Genomic DNA, 24,449 nt, shown 5'->3' on the forward strand with positions numbered 1-24,449 from the left:
GTTACCTGCTCAGCCTGTCATCAGTCTGCGCTAGCTTGTTGCGATGTCCTTGCATCTAGCTAGAGTTAGTCAGTTAACACTATGTTTAATTACTATTGTTTATCAAAAAGCCCCAGTACTGCCTCATTGCCTAATGACATGTTATAATGCGATCATGAAAATATTTAGTTGGCTTATTCTAAGATTAAAATGTTTTAGTGTTTTTTACCTAAAACGTTGTTTTGTTAAAAGGATAGAAGGTTATCAGGGTCAATATTCATCATTGTTCTGATGAACACAACACCACTCACAACACCATCTGATTGGTTCACGTCACAAGTAATAGCCTATCAACACTAGCAGGAGTGGAGGTAACTTATTACAGCTACTAGAATTACTATATTGGGTACTTGTACTTTAAAGAGTATGTTAGGCCCAGCTTTGGAGAACAGCACACGAGATCACTGTTATAATGTAAAAGTGAAACATGTTTTGCATTACTCATATTGTTTAATCCACAGGCTGCAGGCAAGGGGAGTCTGAGAAGTCACCTGAAAAAAGATGTGTCAAGAAGACTGAGCAGTGTGTCCTATCCAAAAAACAAAACAAAACAAGAAAACCCTATTTTCCTCCTGTGAAAACAAAAGAGAAATCATCTGGCATGGCTAATGAGACAACACTGCAAACCTCATGTGTTCAGGACATTCATGAGGACGATGAATGCCGTGAAAATATTCCAACAGGAGTCACGGCAATAGCTGGAACTTCAAAGCTCGAAGTCCAAGTAGGAGATGTGGTAGGATATTCCTCTACACAGCCAGGTGGAGAAAATGAGCCTCTCTCTGACACCTGCACCTTTTCAACCCCAGGTCCAACAAGCGGCAATGGTGGAGTCAAGGCAATGTCCCGGCTCTCTGGTCTCCGGTCTGCTCTAACGCCAATTGTAAAATACTTAAATATTGGCAATAGATGTGCATCTCCAGAGCCTTTAAAACGTGGAAACAATCCTCATCTGACAGCTCCCCCCTTTTCCCCCGGCAATACTGCAGCAAATTACCAAAAATCAACTGGAAGTTCTAGCCAGTATCCCAACTTCTCTAGCAGTCATTCTGGACGATCATTAGGTGACAGTAATGCCCCTGCATGCTGGCTGGCTGACGAATGCTTGCCAGAAATTACTCTCCTTGATGTTACCTGTGATTCCACGATGCAGATGACTAAAAATGACTCAGCTCTTCCTGACAGTGTGCCTTCTACACCTGTGACAGGTGGGTCTGTGAAGAGCTCACTTGCTCTTCCCCAGCCCCCCAGGTTGAGTGCCTCCACTAACACTACTGCCCAAATACCCTGCCCTCAGAATAAGACACCAGAGCTTGTTGATGCTCCTCTGCGCTGGCTGGATGACAGATTCTTCCCTGAAATTACTCTGCTTGATGTTACACATGATTCAGAGTTTTCACCACGAGGGGAAGTGTCCTCCTTGGAGGTAACAAACGATATTTCATCCGTGGATAGTTTGGAAAACAACACACCTTCCTCAGCACTCGGTGGACAAATTCCAGCAGAGTCTGGCACATTGGAAATTACTCCAAGTGAAGATTTGTCAAGTACTCTTGATGGCAATGTCACCCACACTGTAAGCTCCATTAGTGAACAGTCTGATAAGTGTGAGAATGAAAACACACCGAAAGCTTCTTTGGAAGTGACTCGGGATATTTCTATGGACAGTGTTTCAGAAGACAGTCAACCTTCATCAGAGCCCAGTGGACAAAACATGGCGAAGACTCAAACAGCTGAGGACACACTTGGTACCCATCCTGCTAATGTCACCCACGACGTAAGCTCCTCCAGTGACATGTCTGATCAGTGTGCTGTATCGGAGGTCTCTGCTTCTGATATGCAGTGCAACATCAGTTCAAAGAATGGCACCTTTGAGCTTGATGGTGAAGAGGTGGTGAACTCTGACACTATAGAAGCTAACAATGAAGAGCCGCTTAAGAGCCATGACAACGTGCCACAGCCAAGTCCAAAAACAGCTGGGTCTGGGAATGGCACGTTTACCGTTGCTGAGCAGTCCAATCTGAGTGCCTCTACCAGTGTAAACACTTATGCACAGATACCTCAAAATAAGACACTGGATCTGCCCCCATCCAATGTAAACAGTCCCACAGTGGAGAGTGAGGCTCAAGATCCGTCTGCTTCAGCCTCTAAGAATACCACCGAAACTTCCTCTGTTATTAATCCAAATAGCTCAGCCGTAAAGGCAAGTGGCACATGTGATGTGCAGAATGTCACTTTTGATAGGCATTCTCTTCACAAATCGAGTGGAAATAGTACTTTAGGTGAAGCTGGGGCTGCAACCTTTAGCCTTCAGAGCAACACTTTTGATACCAAGTCTCCTTCTCAACAGAATGGCACAATAACCGTGTCAGAAACGAGCTCGAGTGACAGTCACCAGAACACTTTGGACAGGCCCTCTCCTCCTAAGGTCTGTAATGCAACGAGTAGTCCCAAACACAATTCTGAGGTCCACAATCCTGAATTATCCAAACACAATGGGACAACAGAAAGTACAGAACCTAATGCCAAGATGGTTGACACCCCTGAGAGCACGTTTGAAGTTAATCCAGTTGTGGAGGCTGTTCCTGGAGCTGATCGATGTGAGGCTAAAGATCATTCGCAATCAGGTCTGCCTGCGCAACTTGGTCTTTCTGACACTTTAGGCCATCAGAGCATGGATATGGAGCAGGATAACAAAGCAAACACATTAAATTTGGATGATACCCTAGATTTAAGGGCAGACTCGTTGATTACTTCAACACCAATGACTAACTGCAAAATGGTCAACTTCCACTTTGAGCGAGAAGACGGCAAAATCATCGGGGCACAGAAAAAACTGTATGGGGACGGTCCCAGGAAACCAAATGGACAGTTGCCATCAGACGTGCCGTCAAACATCATCTGTGACCGTAAAACGTTCCTGACGCAACCCGCTGCTAAATCCCTTCGGCCTCCTTTGAAAGCTGCTTCTCAGTTGTTAAAGTACAAGCCAGCCTCCCTACTTCCAGGAAGGTTTGAGCCGATGACATCAGGCCTGCCAATGACGAGACAAAGAACCCAAGCTGAAGCTCTGAGAAATACTGCCGCTTCTGAGGCACCTCACGTGGTAGGCTTTTGAAACTTGAACATCTTCTTGTTGTCTACTGAGTGTACAAAATGTTGACAGCACCAGGGTTTCCGTTAACCTGACGCACCAGACGGTTTGTTACACAAAACCATCTGGGAAGTCGCTCTTAGAAACTGTTCAGGAAATGGCAGGCTCTCAAAAAAATACTTGTCAGGTGATTGGATAAATCCATATGTCTGTCACCATCTGTCACTGGCTAACTTAAACCAATCAGATAAACAGTAGAAGAGTGCTACAACTAGTGGAGCCTATTAATGAGGTCATTTGGGAGATGAGCTAAAATATCTTTTCTGTGGAGAAAAGCCATCAGTGCCCTTCTTTGCTCTTCTTTCAATGAAATACTCTCCAGTTTTGATATAACAGATGCTATAGCAGCATCTAAGCTAACCTCTTCAGGGCTGTCGTTGTTTTCAAACATACAGTCGCTTCTCTCACTCGTTACAGCCATACATCACCACCGTATATTCGGCCTCAAGCTCATAGCGCGAAGCCTGGCGAGGTGAATTCACAATATCACGTTATATTGTGACTCCAGCTGCCTTGCAAGGCAATGCCAAGTTCACGCTACTCACTACTACCAGACCGGACTGCCGGACATTATGAACAGAGACATTAAATATATCGACTTAAGGTTATTAATGGATAACGGAAACTCTGGTCAGCAACTCAAGTTTAATTAAATGGATCAAATGAACTTTTTTTATAAGCAAGACCAGACCATGTAACACAAGCATTGACTACTTGTATTGATTACATCCTTTTTTCTTGTGTATTTAAGACTACAGGAATATCAGCCCCGTACAACCTGCGTGCTACAGCAACAGGTAGGCTGTGTGTGTTGTGTTTTCAGAATGGGCTTTGTAGATTGGAGTTTTATTCTTCATAAATGTTGGGAGTGAATTATTAAAATATGTTTTATATATTTAAGCATCAGTCAGTGAACTATGGGGTAATGTAAAAATTGATGTAGTTTTTCAGATTTTTAGACCAAGTTTTTGTTTTGTTTCTTTTTCCTAATTTTTTCTATCATTCAGTCCTACTATAGCGACAGTATACATGCCCTCTAAATGGGATATGTGTGTGTGCTCACAGTATCAATTATCTATTCTTTCTTCCCTCCGTGCTGCCGTTAGGATCCAAGCAGCCCAATCCTGGCTTGCAGAAACCACGGTGTAGTGCTATACCATCAGGCATCCAGAGAGCTGCACCGGGTCTCAGGCCGCCATCTGCAAGAAGCAACGCACAGGCTTCTTTGAGCACTGACAAACTCTGCGGACCTACAGGTAATCGTACAGCAGTCAGAATGTGTACATTGACTGATTAAAGACATGTGCCAGTCCAAAAAATGTATATATTGACGTTAAAATTCTGATACTCCCTCCACCTTTTAAATGCTTGACTGTTGTTCAGTCTAGTTTCGAAGATCATAGTTGGTATTTAAAACATCAAATGATTTAAATCGTATTTATTTTTTATTTATTGTAGTGGGCAGATCTGTTTAACCACTTTAAGAGGTGTTTTTTAATTTTCAGTTAAAAAGTGCCTGTGTTGAGTATTTTCTGCACAGGGGAATGAATCCACGGTCATTAATTTGAATGTAATTGTGTGTTTTGTCTCTCTCAGCCACTAACTCTGCGACAAAAATGTCACAAGCAAAGAGGCATCCCTTAACCAGAGGTGAAGCATTACCAACAGCAAAGAGGAAGAAAATGGGTAATTACTGAGTTACTGCAAAGGAATGCTGTAATCACGCAGTGATTTTCATTATCTTGACCATTTTTTAGACTGGCATGGTTAGTATAAGCACAGAAGCTAACTGACAACGGTTATCGTGATGGTATTGAAAAATCAGACTTTTCGGAGTTCCTGAAATAGACATAACTTACTTTTATCTCAACCTTTCAGATGCTCCCTTACCATCTGCTAGTGCTGAGACCTCTGCATCTTCCTGTGATGCTGCAAACAAAGCCAAAAACCTGAAACCGCCCACAACCGGTCAGAGAGCCTTGCCAGCTAAAACCCAAAGAGATGGTAGGTCGGAGTTGTATCATATTGCTCTGTTATGTAGACTGTGATGTAATTCATGTTGCTAGAGGTTTTTATGATCTGGTGTGTTTGGTAACCCTGACGTCTGACTTTTGTTGAGTTACTTACCTGTTCTGGTAATGGCTCTTTACCACGTGCTTTCAGGTGCTGCAGTCCCCGCCTGTACTGCTGAAACATCAGCATCATGTAATGCTGTTAGCAGAGCCAGATCCCTGAAGCAGCCTTTAACCAGCCATAAAGCTCTGCTACCTAAACCCCAAGGCCATGGTAAGTCGGGAGTGATGAGATGCCAAAATAGACGGCTGAGGGTACTTCTAATGTATTTTTTTCCCTGAATCAGACATCTTGTTGAAGTTTTTGTGATTAATCATAATGGTACAATCTTTGATCCAAATATTAACAAAACGTTGTTCTGCTATCGCTTCTTACATTGATAACCGGTTCTTTTAATACAGCTGCCAACATCTGACAGCAACTAATGAAGGTTTAATTTTTTATGACGCTGCAAAAGTCTGCTTACATCAGTATTGATTGTCCATATAGAAGTGACAAGCTTACGTGTTCTGTCATGAAAGGAAGTCAGACTGTGTCTTAATGAATAAATTGCTCCACTGGGACCGAGCACTATCACCACTATGACCACATAGCGTGGCTGGAGGAAGCAGGAGTAGTATAGGGAAGTTAAAAATCAGGTAGTCACCCTCACTAATACAGTACTACTAATAAAAAAAAGCAGAAGATAAAAGATTTGACCTTGTCCTCAGTAATGTGTGCTTCACATTGTATTTCAGGTTGTGCCAAATGTGCCGTGCTTGAACAGCAACTGGAAATGAAATCAGAAGAAATAAAGACACTGAAAGAAGGTATGAGTCGTTACTGTGGTCTCATCTTTATGTTTTTATTGCAAATGATTCAGAAATTAATCATCAATTATGCTACACGGTTCTGGAATAAAATAAATATCAGTGCTTTTTCACAGTCCCTTTCATTATCAGTACCACTCATCGAATAATGACCTCAGTGGTATGATGGTATCGGCTCTGGGCCCTGTCACATCATGTTTTAGCTGGATTTTTAGGTTGTTGCAGAGTGATGAATTTCCAAACCTTTATTGGCAATTTGTGGGCAAACTAAGTGTTAAATTCATCAGCAGAGGTGCAACAGTTTAGCTATTAGGTGATGTCATAGCTGTAACATTGTAAACCGTGTCTATCTGAATCACAGCTTTTCCTCCCAAGATCCCAATGTTTCTTTGTGTTCGGTGTGGTGTCTCTCAATGCCTTTGTTTCTTTTTTCTTTTTTCCAGAGCTGTTGAAGTACAGAAAACCACAGGATGAATGCTGAAGTTGATTTTTGTTGCAATCCCAGAGAGAATATTGTGTGAACACACATTAGGGCACTGTGTAGTTTTGATGAAGAAATTCAAACTCAGAATTGTAATATTTACAGTATTAATGAGGTATTAATACAAACTCAAAAATATTTATTTTTTCCAAAACAAGCTGTTCTCAGAGGAAAATAAGGTCACCAGGACACTGTTTGAAGCAAGAAAGGTGGCAGGGTCCGCCAACTATAAACATAGAAACAGTATGAAAGAGTTTGTTTGTTTGTTTGTTTGTTTGTTTAGGCACAAACAAATGTTCAATTCTGATTGAAAATTTCCTTCCCTCAGGCCACATAGTGCACCTTTTAATAGAATATCTGCCCTCATTCATAAATGTTTGAATCACAGATACACATCGTAAATTACTTTACTTCAATAAATGTATTTTATTAATAAATATGCTAACATTTAACACATATTTACTCATTTAAGAGGTTTGACATGTTTTACTGTATGCTTTGAAACTCTTCTGTATAAAATATTGCCTTTGGTTGACCAGTTTTTATATTATTGGAGTCTGGTCTTTTATAAAATGCTCACAGGAAATCGTGAAACCCTGATTTGGATGCTGTTTATAAAATGAACACAAATACCTTTTTTAAGTGCTTTAATCAGCTGTCATCTGACCTACAAGAACGTAGAAAGGACACGATAAAGCTCTGTAATATTAAAGTACATTAATGAACAGTGATGAGATGAAGGTACTGTATGTGTATGTGTATAACTTCTAGCTTCTTCTCACTCTGAGACGTGTGTTGTGATCTTAAGAGTTTGCTTATATCTAAGATATTTGAAATAAACATGCTGTGAGTAATCTGTTCACTTTTGTGTTACTTTTATTATGTTTTGTGTTAGAAAAATCTGTCTACACTATGAGCTCCAAGAACAGGTGAATGCTGTTACGGTTTCCAGCCACTAGGTGGCGACATAACTCGTCGCTGTTGTGAGTAGCTCTGCCGCGGACCATCCCTATGATCTGTGGCTCTGCAGCGCACTTCCTTTCCCCACGCCAGTGCCCGGCAAGGCTGTCGCACACCTTTATTTGTGGCCGCTGCTCTGCAAAACTGGATATTATAACGATTCAAAGCGGACAGACACACCACAGGATAACTTTCACGAGGACGTAGGTGAGTCTGTGCCAATATTTGACTGAACTATGAGAGGATATTCGTCGTATTCGTGAAGTGTATTTGCCGGCGACGCATGCGGAGAGGCCTGGTGCTAGCGTTAGCTTAGCAACAACCCCGCGCCACGTTAGTATGTCACATATGGATCAGCGTTAGCTTGCTTACAAGGCTGTGATATATCTTTACAGTATGTGGATTTTGTAAAGAAAATATGATCTGTGCGATTTGTTACGCCAGTTGCTTCCAACGCTACAGTGTGGTTCTCAGTTTGACTTCACTTGTAATCCATCTGTCAAAGCTAGATGCTGTTAGCATAGCACGTACGTAACGTTACGCCAGTTGCTAACTTTACTAGCGTCTCTACGTCGCCCCGTTGATTTTTGTGTGGACAACCATCAATTACTGAGAGCATGTCAACCGTGACATGCTGTGCTAAATTAACCTTTAAACAATGTTTGCGTTAGCTGTCAAAGTCTTCATAGTCTGCCAAGGCCGTCGCATGTTGAGCTAACCCAAGCAAACACTGGTCCCTTATTGTGTGATTGTTGGGCAGCGACAGTGTTGTAGCTTACGTTAGCTAGCCAGATAACATGTAGCTTGACAAAACTTCAAGCTTTTATTGTATTTACTGGTATCATACCACCGATAAACTCCATTGGGATGATTTATACCTAACACAGCCATACTCCATTATCCATCTTAGAAAAGTATGTTATTTCCCCAGTTGTGTGTCAGCTGTATTGTGTGATAATAACAACATCTTGATTTATACTGAATCAGTCTTATTACAGACTAGGAGAAGGAATAAATACAAGTAAAAGGCAAATCACTCAAAGGCAATACAGTTTGTTTTTTTTAAAAGCATAAATAACGACAATAAGGCACCACATGAGAGGGAGTAGACAGATAAATGGATAAAGAACAGTGAAAAGAATAAAATGATACAGACACAAAAGCAAGACTATAAAAATGTTTTTTGATAATTGACAGCTTTATTGAGCAGCAGTAACTTCAACAGTAAAGTGGAAATGAACAACCTTTATTAACATTTTAGTCTTGCCTTCAGAAGCATCACAATTAGATTTAATTATTAAAAAAATAGTTTTCATTCACACTTGATTAATAGTAGGAAGCAAAATGTTCACATTTCAGATAGCGCTGATGTAGAAAGATGCTGCAATCTCTTAAATATCATTCCTCACATGTTTCATTTTGTCCTTGCAGATTGACATCTTCTTTCAGCGATGTCTCGTTTCTTTGCCACCGGGTCTGACAGCGAGTCAGAGGAGTCCTCATCTGCCGATGAGATCGCCCCTAAAGCACCCGGGACGACTTTCAAGCAGTCAGTGCAACTTATAATAAATCCTATCAACAGGACTCAAATTCCACTTTTTGTCATAATCTCACGCATCCTTATTGTATTCACAGGTCGCTGCTTCTTAGTGACGATGAGGAGGATACTAAGAGAGTGGTGCGCAGCGCCAAAGACAAAAGGTCGGTGTGGCCCCTTTTTTTGGTCTTGTCTTTTTTTTTAATTTGCAGACTCACTTATCAGTTTTGTTTTGAATATTTTCATTCTTAAATGTTAGGTTCGAGGAGTTGACCAACCTCATCAAGACTATCCGCAATGCTATGAAGATTCGTGACATGGCCAAATGTCTGGAGGAGTTTGAACAGCTATGTCGAGCGTTCCTCAAAAGCAAGAATATCGTGGACAAAGAGGGTGTTCCACCTTTCTACATTCGTCTGCTAGCCGACCTGGAGGACTACCTGAACCAGGTCAGTAGACTAAAATTAAACCGCAACTCTGAAAAATACCAACTATGTTATTTAACTATAAGTTAATACTCCCCTCAGATAATGAAGTATATTAACTTTGGTCAATGTAGTCTGCATTTCCAGTGTTGGTTGAAATGATTAACATTATGTTCTTCTAGCTTTGGGAGGACAAAGAAGGCAAGAAGAAGATGAACAAGAACAATGCAAAAGCCCTCAGTACACTCCGTCAGAAGATCCGCAAGTACAACAGAGACTATGAAACAGAAATAGCTGCATACAAGGAGGTAAATTGGGACACTTTATCTTATTTCTTCTGTGCTTTAAAACATACAGAAACTTGACTGGTTGAGAGAGGTAAACTTACAACCTCAGTGTCTTCTGTGTCTCTGTTAGAACCCACAGGAGTCTGCAGATGAAGAGGAGGAGAAGGAGCCAGGGGATTCTGGTGAGCTTTATGTTTCCATATCTGAGGATTCTGTAGAATTGGATAGGATCTGTAGAATGGAATTACCGTATTGATCCGAATATAAGACGATATTTTTTCCCTTGAAAAATGCCTGAAAATTACGCCTCGTCTTATATTCGGGGTCTAAGGAATAACTCATGTAAAACAATAGGTAGCGCCATATGAGCGCTTTTGTCTCCGTCAGCGTTTAGTGCAGTGTGACCCTAACGTGATCCTGTAAACATAAACAAGCATGGTGGGTGTGTTAGCCTTCATTTGCATAAGCTACTGTACTGAATGACAGAAAGATGCAGCCCGGACACAGAGATCCACTTGAAAAAAGTGCTTCCAAAGTCGGTCAGGTGAATAAAAATCAGAGGAGAAGTTATGATGCGAATTTTAAACTTATGGTTGTAAATGAAGCTGAGAGAACGAATAACGTGAGGGCAGGAAAAAAATATGATGTGACTGAGTGCAACGTGCGACGCTGGCGGTCCCAGAAAGATGAGCTAAAAAACGCTCACAGCCAGAGAAGGAGCTATCGTGGTCCACAAACTGGTCGCTTCACAGAAGTTGACAGAAGGGTGTGTGAATATGATTTGATGTGGGAGGAGCCGGCGGCAGCGGCAGCGAGCGACAACGAAAGTGCGAGTGAGGAGGAGGAACCCAGTGATGCGGAGGATGCAGCTGAATGAATGAAAAAAAACAAAAAACTGTTCGTGGTGTTTTTAGATGTTATTGTTCTCACATTTTGCAGACTGTTCTGACACTGTTTGTCAAGAAAATGTGCGCCGTTTATTGCACAGGTTAAGCCAGTAGGCTTATGCTCGTTTAATTGCACTGTTATAACCTATGACATAGAGAACCGTGAAGTGCGTTCGCTTTGCCTATTTGCGGAGTTATAGAAGATTTTATGATTTTCCCCCCCCCGCATGAACACCAACGATGTTGAAATGTACAGGGCAAAAAATGAATTTTTTTTTATGCAAATGAAATTTTGTCCAAATAAAAAGTATTTTTCCAAATATTGGTCTTGAAAAAGAGGGGTCGTCTTATATTCAGGGTCGTCTTATATTCGGGTCAATACGGTAATAGTGTTTTGTCAGTATTTGCCACGTAGCAGGTTTTCATTTTGTGCTAAACTCTGTTGCATGCATTACAGACAAATCGATGCTAGTAAGATCACAGGTCAACTCTAAAATCCATCCTTTGTTTGTCCTACAAGGCTCGTCTTCTGACAGTGAGGGAGAGGCAGGAGAAGACGGAGTGTCAGCCAAGGCCTTCTTAAAGAAAAAGCCAGAGGCTTCCGCAGACGCCAGCAAGTTCCTCAAGTCTGCCAAGGGATCCGGGGTAGGAGGCCAGCACGTTGTATAACAACGAACAACAACAACAAGAAACAACCTTGTGCTAATGTGCTGTGGTTTCTCTCCCTGTGATAGGATGAGTCCTCCTCTAGTGATGATGAAGATGATGATGGAGACTGGGGCTCAGACAGCGTCGACAGTGGCAGTGAGAGCTCAGATGATGGAGATGGACAGGGTGCATCCCTGGCCGTGGTCTTCCTCAAGAAGTGAGTCTTCTTCTCCTCATCTTAGTTTTTGATTTACATCAGAAAATGTTCGTACATTTTGAGCGATATAAACGAAATGTGACGGAGCAGCACAAGGCAAAATGGGACGCATGCTTTGACAGAAAATTAATCATGTACAGTTTTGATAATTTAAGTAGCCTGTCAAATAAAGAATTTTGCTTTTGTTTTCTTTCTTCTGCCCATTGTAAATCAAACACACTGGAGTTTTTTTACCATCGGAAAAAATAAGACATTTGTTGGCATCATTTTTTACATTATCTTTGATATTTTACAGGCCAAACTGTTGAATGAAAATGAATAATTGTCAGATGAAGTAACAATGAAAAGAATACCAAATTTCAGCCCTAGCAGTATGTCAAATAAGTATTATGTAGACTTACCAACACACACTCTGCATCTGTCCTCAGGAACCAGGAGTTGGAGAAGAGTGACAAAAAAGTGCTGAAGAAGAAAAAGACCAAGAAGAAGGAGCGTCTAGAGGAGGAGGCTGAGGAGGAGGGAGGAGAGGAGGTTGAAGGAGGCTGGGAGAAGGTGAAGGGAGGCGCCCCGATGGTCAAGGTAAAAAAAATATTTTGTTAAAACCATTTTTAGATTTAGTGGAACAAGATAGAACAATAGATTTTACACTCCATATTTGAAACAACCACATAATGTGGATCAACAAATAATGTCAATATTAATCTTGTCACGTGGTGAATTCTGTCTATCAGGAAAAGCCCAAGATGTTTGCCAAAGGTACAGAGATCAACGTACCGGTGGTGGTGAAGAAGCTGAATGAGATCCTGCAAGCGAGAGGCAAAAAGGGCACAGACAGGTAACACCACATCATACATTAAAGCTCTGCTTCATAGAAAATACTGACACATATATTATTCATACTAAAGAAACACCAACACAGATAACTTATTAAAACGGATGTGCCATGTAAATAATATCTCTTATTTACACTCACTAAATACATTATTTTACATTTAATTGCTGTACCTTGCAAGACATTGTTTTATTACTAAATATACACTAAGTATTATTAGTACTACAAACACCATTTAAATCTAGTGATGAACATCAGCGATTCCCTTGCATGTTTTATTATTTATTGTATTTTATATTCAAAGATACAGTCTGTAATGTTTTAGATGTTTATAGCAGCCTTCCTTTTTTCTCCCTCTGACAGGGCTGCACAGATTGAACTGCTCCACGCTCTGGCTAACATCGCTAATGAGAATAACTTGGGCCAAGGTATCAGTGTCAAGATTAAATTCAACATCATCGCCTCCCTGTACGACTACAACCCCAACTTGGCGGCCTTCATGAAGGTAGGAGCCGTATTACAATGTAACATTAAATTCAGGTTTTATACTTGGTAAAGATTTGAAAAATTCATCTAATTGATTTGAAGTACACATATTTATATATTGGTATAACACACCCATTGAAATTAATAATAATATCTGAATGATCTTGTTTTCCCTCAGCCTGACATGTGGAAAAAGTGCCTGGACTGTATAGACGAGCTGTTGAACATCCTCTTTGAAAACAACAACATCTTCATCGGGGAGAACATCGCAGAGGACAGTGAGAGTCTGAGCAACAATGACCAGGTATCCTCCTTTTATTTTCGGGTCTGGTTGAAGGTGTAATATCTCAAAACCGAATCCCTCCAACAATGTCTTTGTTTCTGTATATGTATCATTTGTGCTGTAAATTATGGAAGCAGCATCATTTTTAGCTTACATGGAAATGAACCTTCTGTACAGTCTGCATTGTTTGTGGTTGTATCTTGTAACTGCAGATAGAGGATGGCATTGATTAAGTATTTATTGCTTTATTGTGTGTGTTTGTCAGCCATACAGGGTGCGTGGATGCATCTTAACATTGGTAGAGAGGATGGATGAAGAGTTTACCAAGATCATGCAGAACACCGATCCCCACTCGCAAGGTGAGACTTATTTTTCATTATGAGGTTTTAATTTTAGATGTGAATGTAAATCATAGTGTTAGAAAATGATGAATCCCTGAAGTGTGTTGCTGTATCATTAGTAGTAGCTCATCAGTCTCCTTTCCACTCTTCCTCCAGAATATGTCGACAATCTGAAAGACGAAGGACGAGTGTGTGGCATCATTGACCGACTGCTCGACTACATGGAGACCAAGGGCAGCACAGAGGAGATTTGCCGCATCTACCTGCGCAGAATCATGCACACCTACTACAAGTTTGACTACAAGGCCCACCGCCGCAGCCTGGGCCTCCAGGGAGAGTCCAAGGTGAGAAGAGAAAAGGAGTAGTACAACTGATCTTCAGCATGACAAACACAAGCAGTAGGGTGGAAGCAGTAAGTGGAAGTGCATCTGGACGTTTATATGAATACTGAGTCGTGTCTCTCTGTCTGCCGTTTAGTCTGAGCAGGACCAGGAGGAGAGCGAGGGGGAGGACAGCGCCGTCATCATGGACCGCCTCTGCAAATTCATCTACGCCAAGGATCGCACCGACCGTATCCGTACCTGCGCTATCCTCTGCCACATCTACCACCACGCTCTGCACTCCCGCTGGTACCAGGCCCGCGACCTGATGCTGATGAGCCACCTGCAGGACAACATCCAGCACGCTGACCCGCCCGTACAGGTAGGCAGGCAGGCACACACAAAGCTACACAAAACAACAACAATGAACCCTGAGTGAAAGCTAAGTACCTGTTTCGTCTTTCGTGTAGATCCTGTACAACAGAACCATGGTCCAGCTTGGCATCTGTGCATTCAGGCAGGGCATGATTAAAGACGCCCACAACGCCCTGTTGGACATCCAGTCTTCTGGCCGCGCCAAGGAGCTCCTGGGACAGGGTTTGCTCATGAGGAACATGCAGGAGAGGAACGCTGAACAGGAGAAGATTGAAAAGAGAAGACAAGTAAGTGTCAAATTACTTTTACATGTGGGTGGCGATAGGGGTATCTGTCTCTGGGAAATATCTTGACAGCGAATGGATGGAGTGTCATGAAATTACTTTTTCAGTTGTGTTCGTGATACAGCAGTTAGAGCACTTTTGAAACAAGTAATGAAAATTATTGTCTTCAGAGCATTAGGATGTCGGGTAGTACAGAAATCTGATGATGTGGCTTTGATCTCCCTCGCAGGTGCCATTCCACATGCATATCAACCTGGAGCTGCTGGAGTGTGTGTACCTGGTGTCAGCCATGCTGCTGGAAATCCCCTACATGGCCGCCCACGAGTTCGACGCCCGCCGCAGGATGATCAGCAAGCAGTTCCACCACCAGCTCAGGGTGGGAGAGAGACAGCCACTGCTAGGTACGCAACATGTCCCCTCAGCTGTTTACAGCAGGATGTTTACTCCTCATAGAAACCAGAGAGAATAACTGTTGCTCTCCGTCTGTCCTCCAGGACCCCCAGAGAGCATGAGGGAGCACGTGGTGGCAGCCAGCAAGGCCATGAAGATGGGAGACTGGCGTACCTGCCACTCATTCATCATCAATGAGAAGATGAACAGCAAGGTTTGGGACCTTTTTCCTGAGACACAGCGAGTACGAGAGATGCTTGTCAGGTTGGTATAAACCGTTATCATCCATCAAATGTTCATCGTTCAGTCGTATCAAGTAGCAAGTTTGCTTTATATCCATGCTATGATTCAGTCAGGTAATTCAGATATTATTTACAATTATAAATTAATTTTGTTGCCCTGCATAATTTCATTTTTATGAATTTTCTCATTGTTTCCTTTTTATAGGAAGATCCAAGAGGAGTCACTGAGGACTTATCTGTTTACCTACAGCAGTGTGTACGACTCCATCAGGTGAGTCACAACTGAAGCTGGTTTGTGTCAACCAGTCTGCATCCACTCAGACCAGAAATAGTGGTTAATGTGTAAAATTGGTGGAGTTACCCTTCAAGCAAACCACTGAGATCAAACCAAGCTTATCCTCAATTTTCTGACAATAATGAAAATATTTACTTGGGGGGGGAAAAAATGTTCTTACAATTTTTGTTTGTCCTCCAGCATGCAGACACTATCTGAGATGTTTGAGTTGGAGATCCCCATGGTTCACAGCATCATCAGCAAGATGATCATCAACGAGGAGCTGATGGTAAGTTTCTGTCAGCGTGGATGCAGCACGATATCCTTTTATGGTATTTTTGCTGCGTCTCTACATCTACAAATGTATTTTTCATTTCATTTTCAAATGCATCCCGTCCTCCCAACAGGCATCACTCGACCAGCCCACACAGACGGTGGTGATGCACCGCACAGAGCCCACCTCCCTGCAGAACATGGCCCTGCAGCTGGCTGAGAAGCTGGGCAGCCTGGTTGAGAACAACGAGCGCGTCTTCGACCTCAAACAGGGCGTCTATGGAGGCTACTTCAACAGAGGTGAGTTTAGGGAACACGCTTCACTGTAACCCTGCTGTCAATGACTGCAAGTCACATTAAAGTTATTGACTGTGAATGCTATATCTTGTAGACTTCCATCAACATCTCTATTGCTACTAAAGGTTGTATAGTGCTTCGTAATAAACAATATCTGCTTGTTCTTTGCATTACAGATCAGAAAGGTGGCTACCAGCAGAACAAGGGGGGCTACCAGAGAGGTAAGTTAAGACACACTGAAGTTGCACTTCGGATACAAAGGAACACATGGTGACCTCTTCAAGCCAACATGCCTCTGATCCTCTGCAGAGGCTGTTGTCGTCTGTTTGTTCATTGTATTATAACAATGTTGCTGACTGAGTGTTTTATGTCATTTAATCAGTGACTAACTTGTAATGCATTAAAATGTCAGATTAAGGATAAAGGGCAGGTCATGCTCGAACAGAATAGGTGTGTTCGTAGTGTTGTACAACAAGTGTTTACAGGTGTTCTGGGGGAGAGTTGTGCTATTGTTTTGACCATGTTTTCCTCTTTGCATGTTCACAGATCAGAAAGGTGGCTACCAGCAGAACAAGGGGGGCTACCAGCGAGGCGGCTACAGAAATCAAAACCAAAACAACTACTGAGCTTGGACCGTGTGGATTTCAGTCTCTCCCCCTGAACTAGTCTTCATTCCATAACAACAACCTGAGTTTCTGTGCTCAACACTTGGCTGTTTGCTCTTCTCCTTCATTTGACTCAAAACTGCTTTTCACTGACCCTGAATCAGCTGAAAGTTACCACAGCCTCTCACTGCAACTGCACAGTGTGGTATTTAAGTATGGCCAACTTGTTTGGATAAAGTGAAGTTTTAAGGTTATTATTGCTAATAGAAAGGTGTTTACTAATGGCACTGCAGTGTGGCTGGCTTGTGGCAGTACAGTCGGGTGACAGACATGTCAAGTTTTGTTGACTTATCAAATAAACAATAGTAAACTAATAAAGTGTGTTTCTGTGTTTTCTTCTTGGCTCCTCCTCCACACTGAACTCCAGATTCACATCAGTGAAAGTTATTAACATTATTATTTTATACTGGGGGGGCGTCTACAGAGGTTTGTAGCTGTGGACAATGATGTTTAATTATAAATCATCTTCTGCATGTATACTTAACCGACCAACTGGCTGAATTAAACTGCAGAGGCAAATATGAGAAGATCTGTCCAGAAGAAAAGAGGACTATTGAAGTTCAGTGGGCAGAATTTGTCAGTTAATTACTGATGACTTTGCACCGATCAAAAAAACAAGTTAACAAAAAAACTAAAACAAAAAAAATGCGCTCCCTCTCTCTCTGGCAATGTTTTGTGCTGATATTCATAAAAAAAAGTCATCAGCCACACATCACTGAAATTCAGGCAAAGAGTAACCAGCAAAACATCAGACTGACAGTGTATAACCTGTATAACGTCTCAGTTGCTGTTTAATCATGTTTAAGTCTCGTTTCACTCGACCAGCAGGCCAAAATGAAAATAAGTATTCTGTACATTTACAAAAGACAAAGATATCGACAGTTTTAATGTACAGCAGCAAAAATGTCAACTTCTTCATCAATTGTTGCATTTATTGTTCTCAGTAGTTCAGTCGCTTATTGTTCAGTTTATCAAACAGTCACTTGGATGAAAACTGCTCTACCTATTAACTTTCAAGCTTAATGAATATTCAATATCTTCAATATCTCTGGATATTACAAAATACAAAACATTGTTTTGAAAAGTATCAATCAATCAATTTTCTTTCATTCAGTTGGCCATCCATTCCCATGTGGCTTCCTTATTCAACACCATGTCCTGATTGGGCGCATACATCAGAGTTTACACTGGTCCCTCTTCTCTGTTTTCCCTCTGTGCTGGTGGCCTATGAGCTGCCTTTCCTCAGTCTCAGTCTCCTGTAGAGCTCTTTCCTCAGTAGGTCCCTCTCTTTGCGGATTCCCTGCAGCACGGTGCGATTCTCCTGAGCCCGACGCACCAGGTAGGGGAGCGTGTCGTCCACTGAGCCGTAAGGCACTGACTTGTAAACGGCATAACCTTCTTTAGCTTGAGGAAGGAGAAGAGAGACAAAATGTGAACATATTAATCATCAAGACTGCATATAAATCAGTCTAAAGGCAAAGATGGGTGATGAAAAATGATAAATTTATGAATTTTCGCTTAGGATCACAAACCAGTTCAGGCGAATATGTGATTTATGTCAAATGATACCAAATATTTGCTAAATTCAGCTTTGGGCACAATCTGTTTAAGCACAACATTGTTGAACAGGACCTTCAGCAGAAAATGTAAAGAAGGCACAGCTCACCAAGAGTGAGGGAGACGTGATCACACATGCCCAGCAACTGGCCGAAACACACTGAGCCTCCATCCTTGTCGATCCCCAGTTCTTCCATCCTGAAGATCAAACACACAATAGCTACATCATAAATGGCAATAGTAAAAAAGCCTTCGACTCAAGACCCCCATCAGCAGTTGCAACATAAATCTGAGGAGAAATCTGGGCCTTTATGCTAGATATGGCTGTTTTTTAAAAATTAATTACTGAAAGCGATGCAGCAGCACCAGATTTTATTCTGCATTTATCTTGCTTGTTCATTTCTGGCGCTTTCATTGTCCAAAATCTAACTTGACTGCCAACAGCTCTGTTGGAGATTAGGGTGCTTTATAATAGTAATAGATAGAAGTTAATTTAGCTTTGAGCCACTTTCATTTTCAACCGACACTGACCCAAGTGGCATAACTTGATCAGATTTATCAGATTGGGTACAGGCTTTATGCAGTTTTTTTCAAAGGTATTACAACACTAACATCTGTAAGCAGAACCATATTTTGATGTTAATTCAGTGGCTTCCCCGCTAACAGAGGAAGGAAGCAGAAAAACTCCAAAAAGTTCTGCTTATGATCTGATTTCCTGAAAATTAGTAAATAATTTGACTGTTTTAGGACTGTAAATTATTCTGAAAAATAAGTCAAAAATTTGTAAAACTGGTACACATTGTTTTATTTTAAGGGGCCACAAGCCAAAATGGTTGGGAGCCATCATACCCCTTATCAAGTGACATTCAAGTGAAGGTAAAATCAGACTAGAGAGACAAATATTTCACTGATTATAGTGGTCCTGTGTAAAAATATCTCTCTCACATTTCACTAACCGTTTGGCCGCGTGTCTCACTGACTCCTCGTTGTGAGAGGCCACTATGATCCTGTAGCGCTCAGATTTCTGGGATATGTGGTCCAGCATCACATCCAGCGAGCCATTATAACTGCACAAACACAAGCAAGTAGACGAAATGTGTTGGGGTTCACTGTCAAAAATGATCCGTGTGCTTTCAAGAAGTTTACTACATGAAGCAGCCTTCATTCCATCATGAACTAATTCATTTGATTTGAATCCAGATAAAAAGGCTTTTTAGCATTAATCCATGCAGATGAGTGCTAAATTCAGTTTTATTGTAGTTTATGTTTTTGTCTTTGTCTGGCCGTGAACTCTTATCCACCTGACATTGGTGTCCTCCCAGCACTGGTGGATGGGGTCCACACGCCCCTCTTTCTCCGCCAGCTTACTCTCTTTGTCCATGTAGGCTCCTCTCACCAGCTTCACCCCCAGACAGAAACCCTCAGTCTTGGCCAGCTGCAGAGCTTCTAACAGGAGAGACCTGGACTCCTGGAAGACAGTTAACTAACTATTAACTACAGAGGTCAGTGCAATTAAAAGTAATGTTTTGATATCGCAGATATTTGCCTTCAGGTAACACTGATATGTGTTCCAAATCCAGGCGCCATCTTTGTTAAACTTCTTCATCATCGCCATGGTGACAAGAGAGAGGGCAGGGTTCATGTAGGTGTACTCTGCATCAACCAGGACTCGGACTTTGCTCACACTTGCCTGAAAATATACAATTAATCTTTGCGGTTTGAGTTGAGCTTTACAATAAATAGTTACAATATTTCAGGGTTTAAAGGGGCACTATGTAGTTTTGGAAAAGAAATTCAGAAACTCAGTAAAGTCATATTTACAATACTGATATGCAAATAATACAAACCCATTATTTCCATAACTGAATAAACAAGCTATTCTCAGAGGAAAATAAGGTCCTCAGAGCGCTGTTTGAAGCTAGAAAGGTGGCAGGGTCCGCCAAATATAAACAAAGTAAAACAGTATGAAATTGTGTTGTCCTTTAAGGTCAGTTTGTTCATTCAGTCATGAAAAAGAAGAGAGATTGATTATTAAGTTTGTTTAAGCATTAATATAAATAAAAACTAAATAGTGCACCTTTAAGATGAAAAGTAGTAATTAATAATTCCAAAGTAAAATCACTTTGTTGCAGTCACATCTGTACCTCTGCTATTTTGTTGAGTCTCTGCAGGCCACAGAGGAAATGGGCAACTTCACTTTCATCTAAACCAGGGAAGCTGATTGGCTGAAAGGTCAGACATAATTTCACATTTTGTTTACATGGCTCGCCCTCATCAACAATGCAAATGTGTATCTGAACTGGGAAAAACAAAAAAAGTCTGACAAACAGGGTTATTTTGGTGTACTGTGGTCGTACCTCTCCATTCATAGCTCTGACAAGGAGATTCAGGTCGTACGGTTGTTGTGCGATGAGGGTTGTGAGTTTCACCTTAACACAAGCAGCAAAGACTCGTCAGTGAAGGAAAGGCACAACACTGAATCAAAAGAGAGACACTGGGAGACATTGGAGGGCCAGGACATCCGAGAACAACCTGAAGCAGCTGTGGACACATCAAACATTACAACATGTACTCTTATCTTTTTTCCCACGTATTTGAACTACATTCAGTCACTGTTTGGCTCAGGTCCATCAAACAGTGTGTCAGGTTCTCATACGACTCTCAAATTACTCAAATGGTTTTCCCTGTCATCAAAATGCTAAGAAAATTCATAAAATATACCAGTATATGGCGTTGTGTCCCAAAAGATTAAATGTCAAAGACTTCACATTTGAAAGTTGATTAAAATGTGTTTCTTGACATTTCTTGTATAATAATGTCGTAAATATATAAATAATTTCCCAAAAACACTATGAATGGTGACTGTGAGATGTGAAATGTTGCCTTACACACAGCTCCGGGCTGAGCAGGGCTGTGATCTTCAGCTGCATCATCGGGTCTTTGCTCCAAGCGTTGCTGTGGGACATTCGCACACATTCCAACATGGCGTCCATGTTGTCGTCATATCTCTTCTCTCTGGTGGTGACAAAAAGCAATATAAAGAATAAACCTACGTAACTACTTCAAATCATCTATATTTGCATCGTTGATCAGCATTGGTTTGACATCCAAAGTTCATTATTCATTTTCGGTTCATGATTTTATTTTGGGTTACTTCTACAATAGGTTTACTTGCTTTAGTGCTCAAAAACCACATCAGTTTTCTCATACTGTCCGGTGCTGCAGCTCTGTATTCCCCTTCTGTCTGAAACGCTCAGAGTAACGCAATATATAATTATAAGCCTGAAAATAAGAAAAATATGTTTTTTGCAGCTCATAGCCTCAGAAAATCTGGTTTTCGGCTGCAGAATTCTCAAGTCAAGATCAGACATAAATAAAACTAAAATGAAACAACATTTTTTCCTGGCCTTCATTTAAAACTGATACACATGGTGAAAAGGAGTCTGAATTATACCCAGTGCTTTCTCCCAGATCCTCTTCTATGGGTACTGCCAGCATAGGCCTCAGTCCCAGCAGGCTCATCTTCTCCATGGACTGAGAGATCTCACCCTCGTTCTCTCCGGCCACAAACTGGGCATACACAGTGGGCCGCAACAGCAAGGAGAACCCCCTCCTCCCCAGGAGGGTGCGGGCTATCGACATCAACTGCAAGAAGAAGAAGGTGAAGCAGACAGAGGAGTAATGGAGAGGAGGATGGAGATACAAGAGGTGACACAGAAGCAGTGTATCTAAGATCTATCTGTCCATGTGACACTCATTCTTCCTTCAATTCACCTGTCAGTCTTTTTCATGTCACCTTCCTCCAGATAATCACAAACTGAAGTCCTACCTTGTCACAGTTGTTTACCAGCACAGGGAAGGAGCAGAGGCGGAAGACGCCCAGAGCACGGAGCAGCTCAGCCCAACTCTTCACCCTGAAGGCGCTGGGATCCTCAAAGGCCAGAGTGGCTGAGAGAAGGTCGGGTTGCTTGACGGCCACCGTCCTGGAGGCCGTAGTACCCAGCAGCCTCAGCGACAAGAGGTGAGGGAGTGAAGGACGCAAACGAGAGCACATCATCATCCCGAGAAAAGTGTCTGTTTGTAGGTGACAGGCTGATCTTGTTGGTGGAGTTTCAATTTAGTGTTTGTATAAATCTTCCTTTGTTGTAATTTTGACGTCTTGTATCTTAAATAGAAATACAATGATCCAGAGTGTCAGAGAGACATCATCAGAGCCTGAGTGGTCAGCTCAGGGAGACAGATGTCCTCTCATGTCAGAACCTGTTGGACGAGGAGAAGGAAATGATCAAATAGACAGTGACAATGATCAATCAATTGAAAAAAATCAAAACAACAATTTGAATTAGGTGTCTGACCCAAAAGCAACAAACGTGTCTGAAATTGACAATAAAATTGCAAAAACAAAGAAGAAATTAGAAGATCTTACCCTCCTTCCTGAAAGTGACACTCTGAAGACCGAAATGATGAAAAGCTCAGCAGGTGCGATTTGAGGGTTTGAGTGTTGTTCTGTAAAATCCATCATCTTTTGGCTTACTCACTGGTTAATGAGTGACTACTTGGAAATTTGAGTAAACATTAAGTTGACCCTTAGCATCAACCCACAAGTGTTCACTCGGTGTGACATCAACAAAATGGACATTTAGAGCTCACTTTGTCATATCTATAAAAAGCATTTGTTGTGTTTGAGCTTAAAGTAAAAGGCAATTCTAGGGTGTGATTAGGGATTCAGATAGTAGAATCAAAGTGGGTCAAATACATGCATTACATTTATAATTATGGCTACACTACACTACACTGTCATTTGTGACAATGACAGTGTAGTGTAGTATATTGGTGTCCTTTATGAGGTTTTTTTTCATTGATATTCTCTTTGCTTTTTCATTATTTGTCTATGGTTACAAGTGATCTCAAAGGGTTTGTATTTTTTTATATTTTATTATTTTTTATTTTAGAGTGACTTTGTAGCATCTGTTCAGGGACTACAGATAAAAAAAAAATAGCTTCTTGGCTAACTCTACACTGGGAGAGAAGAGGACACATAACAGATGCTCTGGAGAGGTCAGCTATACTCTGAGGGGGACTGAGTTTGAACATATTTTCCCAAAAAGACCAAACGAAGCAGTTGGGAGAGGAAATGATTAACTGCTGCCTACTGCCATTCATGTCTGAACTGAAAGACTGATAAACTTCTAACTTCACACACAGACCACTCAAATCTTTGCAATGCTGGCACTGCTGACCAACCAGGCATGAAAACACTAATGATTGATACTGTCAACACTAAAGGGTCGGGGACATCTCAGGATATTCAAGTAACCATACAGAAGTTAAAGGAGGTCTACCCAGGTGCTACAAATATTAAAAAATATGTCGAACAAGGAAGGAAATATTTAAAAAGTCACTATAATAAAGGATTTTTTATATTTTCTTTCCTCATATGACACATTTTCTTATATCTGAAGTGCCTTCTTGTCTTTGAAGTACCCAATTTTTTTCTTTAAACCACATTATATTACATTAAGCAAACTGTCATCTCTTTTCCTTTATTTCATTTGGCCATAATTCTAAGTTAAAGGTGCAATTTATAAAAAATTGGCCACCTTTTGAATTCACACTCCAAACAGGGCAGCATATCACCATAGTAACTGCTAGCTGCATGGTTGTCTAAGCTAACTAGCTTATGGCAGCTACAGTTTGCAGCAGTTAGCGGTCCAGACTGGGAACTCAGAGTAGCATTACGAGACAGGACAGGCAGAGGCTAGCTGGTTAGCATGCTGACTTAAGTAGACACCTCTGCAAAACAATACATAGATGTCTTTGAGATATTATCAAAAGTCTTATTTCTAAACATTCTGTTGATAATTTTTGTTATTTCTTGATTTTTTTTAAATAAAAACTCTTACATATTGCACCTTTTAAAATCTGCTGTCCATCTGAAGCAGTTTGGTTAAGAATTGGCACTCTTCTTGCAGGTAAAAGGGGACAGACTTCAAAATGAATCAAAGTATTGTAGATGGGATATTGGAGCCTCTGACATATTTTGAAAATTTATAGTAGACTATAGATGGCTGGTGATATTTATTTTAACTATATAAACAAATCTCAAGAAGACCAAAAACAACAACATAGGCACTGTAGCTTTTAGCAAACATTACTCAAACAGTGAACAGTGCATTTGCTGGGGGCGAGTAGTTATGTATGTTGGATTGACTAAGAATATACTACAGTGTGTGTGGGTTCATGTTAATGAATGAAAATGTCACCCTGTGAAACGATGTGACTCCCTGATGAGTTTTTAATAGTTGTTGTTTAA

General features: G+C 41.2%; 3 protein-coding genes across 3 annotated transcripts; 2 read left to right on the forward strand and 1 right to left on the reverse strand.

The window, feature by feature from the left end:
• The first annotated feature begins 507 nt into the window (after positions 1-507).
• Positions 508-7,311, forward strand: LOC141015142 (uncharacterized). The gene is made up of 8 exons (XM_073489078.1): positions 508-3,145; positions 3,945-3,990; positions 4,300-4,449; positions 4,790-4,879; positions 5,072-5,197; positions 5,357-5,479; positions 6,004-6,075; positions 6,519-7,311. Exons 1-8 carry the CDS (start codon positions 641-643, stop codon positions 6,554-6,556), a joined length of 3,150 nt encoding a protein of 1,049 aa, XP_073345179.1. The 5' UTR covers positions 508-640; the 3' UTR covers positions 6,557-7,311.
• Positions 7,312-7,570: 259 nt separating this feature from the next.
• On the forward strand, positions 7,571-16,897 carry eif3c (eukaryotic translation initiation factor 3, subunit C). The gene is made up of 23 exons (XM_073489085.1): positions 7,571-7,723; positions 8,948-9,065; positions 9,152-9,217; positions 9,313-9,502; positions 9,661-9,786; positions 9,896-9,947; positions 11,173-11,297; positions 11,387-11,517; positions 11,946-12,096; positions 12,249-12,352; positions 12,713-12,854; positions 13,014-13,139; positions 13,384-13,477; positions 13,616-13,803; positions 13,937-14,161; positions 14,250-14,441; positions 14,668-14,839; positions 14,933-15,092; positions 15,276-15,341; positions 15,546-15,633; positions 15,752-15,917; positions 16,091-16,135; positions 16,461-16,897. Exons 2-23 carry the CDS (start codon positions 8,968-8,970, stop codon positions 16,538-16,540), a joined length of 2,787 nt encoding a protein of 928 aa, XP_073345186.1. The 5' UTR covers positions 7,571-7,723; positions 8,948-8,967; the 3' UTR covers positions 16,541-16,897.
• A 455-nt stretch (positions 16,898-17,352) lies between these two features.
• prodh2 (proline dehydrogenase 2) lies at positions 17,353-22,639 on the reverse strand. Its single transcript, XM_073489545.1, has 11 exons — positions 22,563-22,639; positions 21,966-22,396; positions 21,591-21,781; positions 21,025-21,151; positions 20,494-20,565; positions 20,281-20,361; positions 19,683-19,826; positions 19,438-19,604; positions 19,093-19,203; positions 18,246-18,334; positions 17,353-17,983 (listed from the first exon to the last, which is right to left on the reverse strand). The coding sequence occupies exons 2-11, from the start codon at positions 22,194-22,196 to the stop codon at positions 17,805-17,807; spliced, it is 1,392 nt and encodes a 463-aa protein (XP_073345646.1). The 5' UTR covers positions 22,197-22,396; positions 22,563-22,639; the 3' UTR covers positions 17,353-17,804.
• Positions 22,640-24,449: the final 1,810 nt, after the last annotated feature.

Source organism: Pagrus major, chromosome 20 (assembly GCF_040436345.1).
Source record: "Pagrus major chromosome 20, Pma_NU_1.0".
Classification (NCBI taxonomy): Eukaryota; Metazoa; Chordata; class Actinopteri; order Spariformes; family Sparidae; genus Pagrus; species Pagrus major.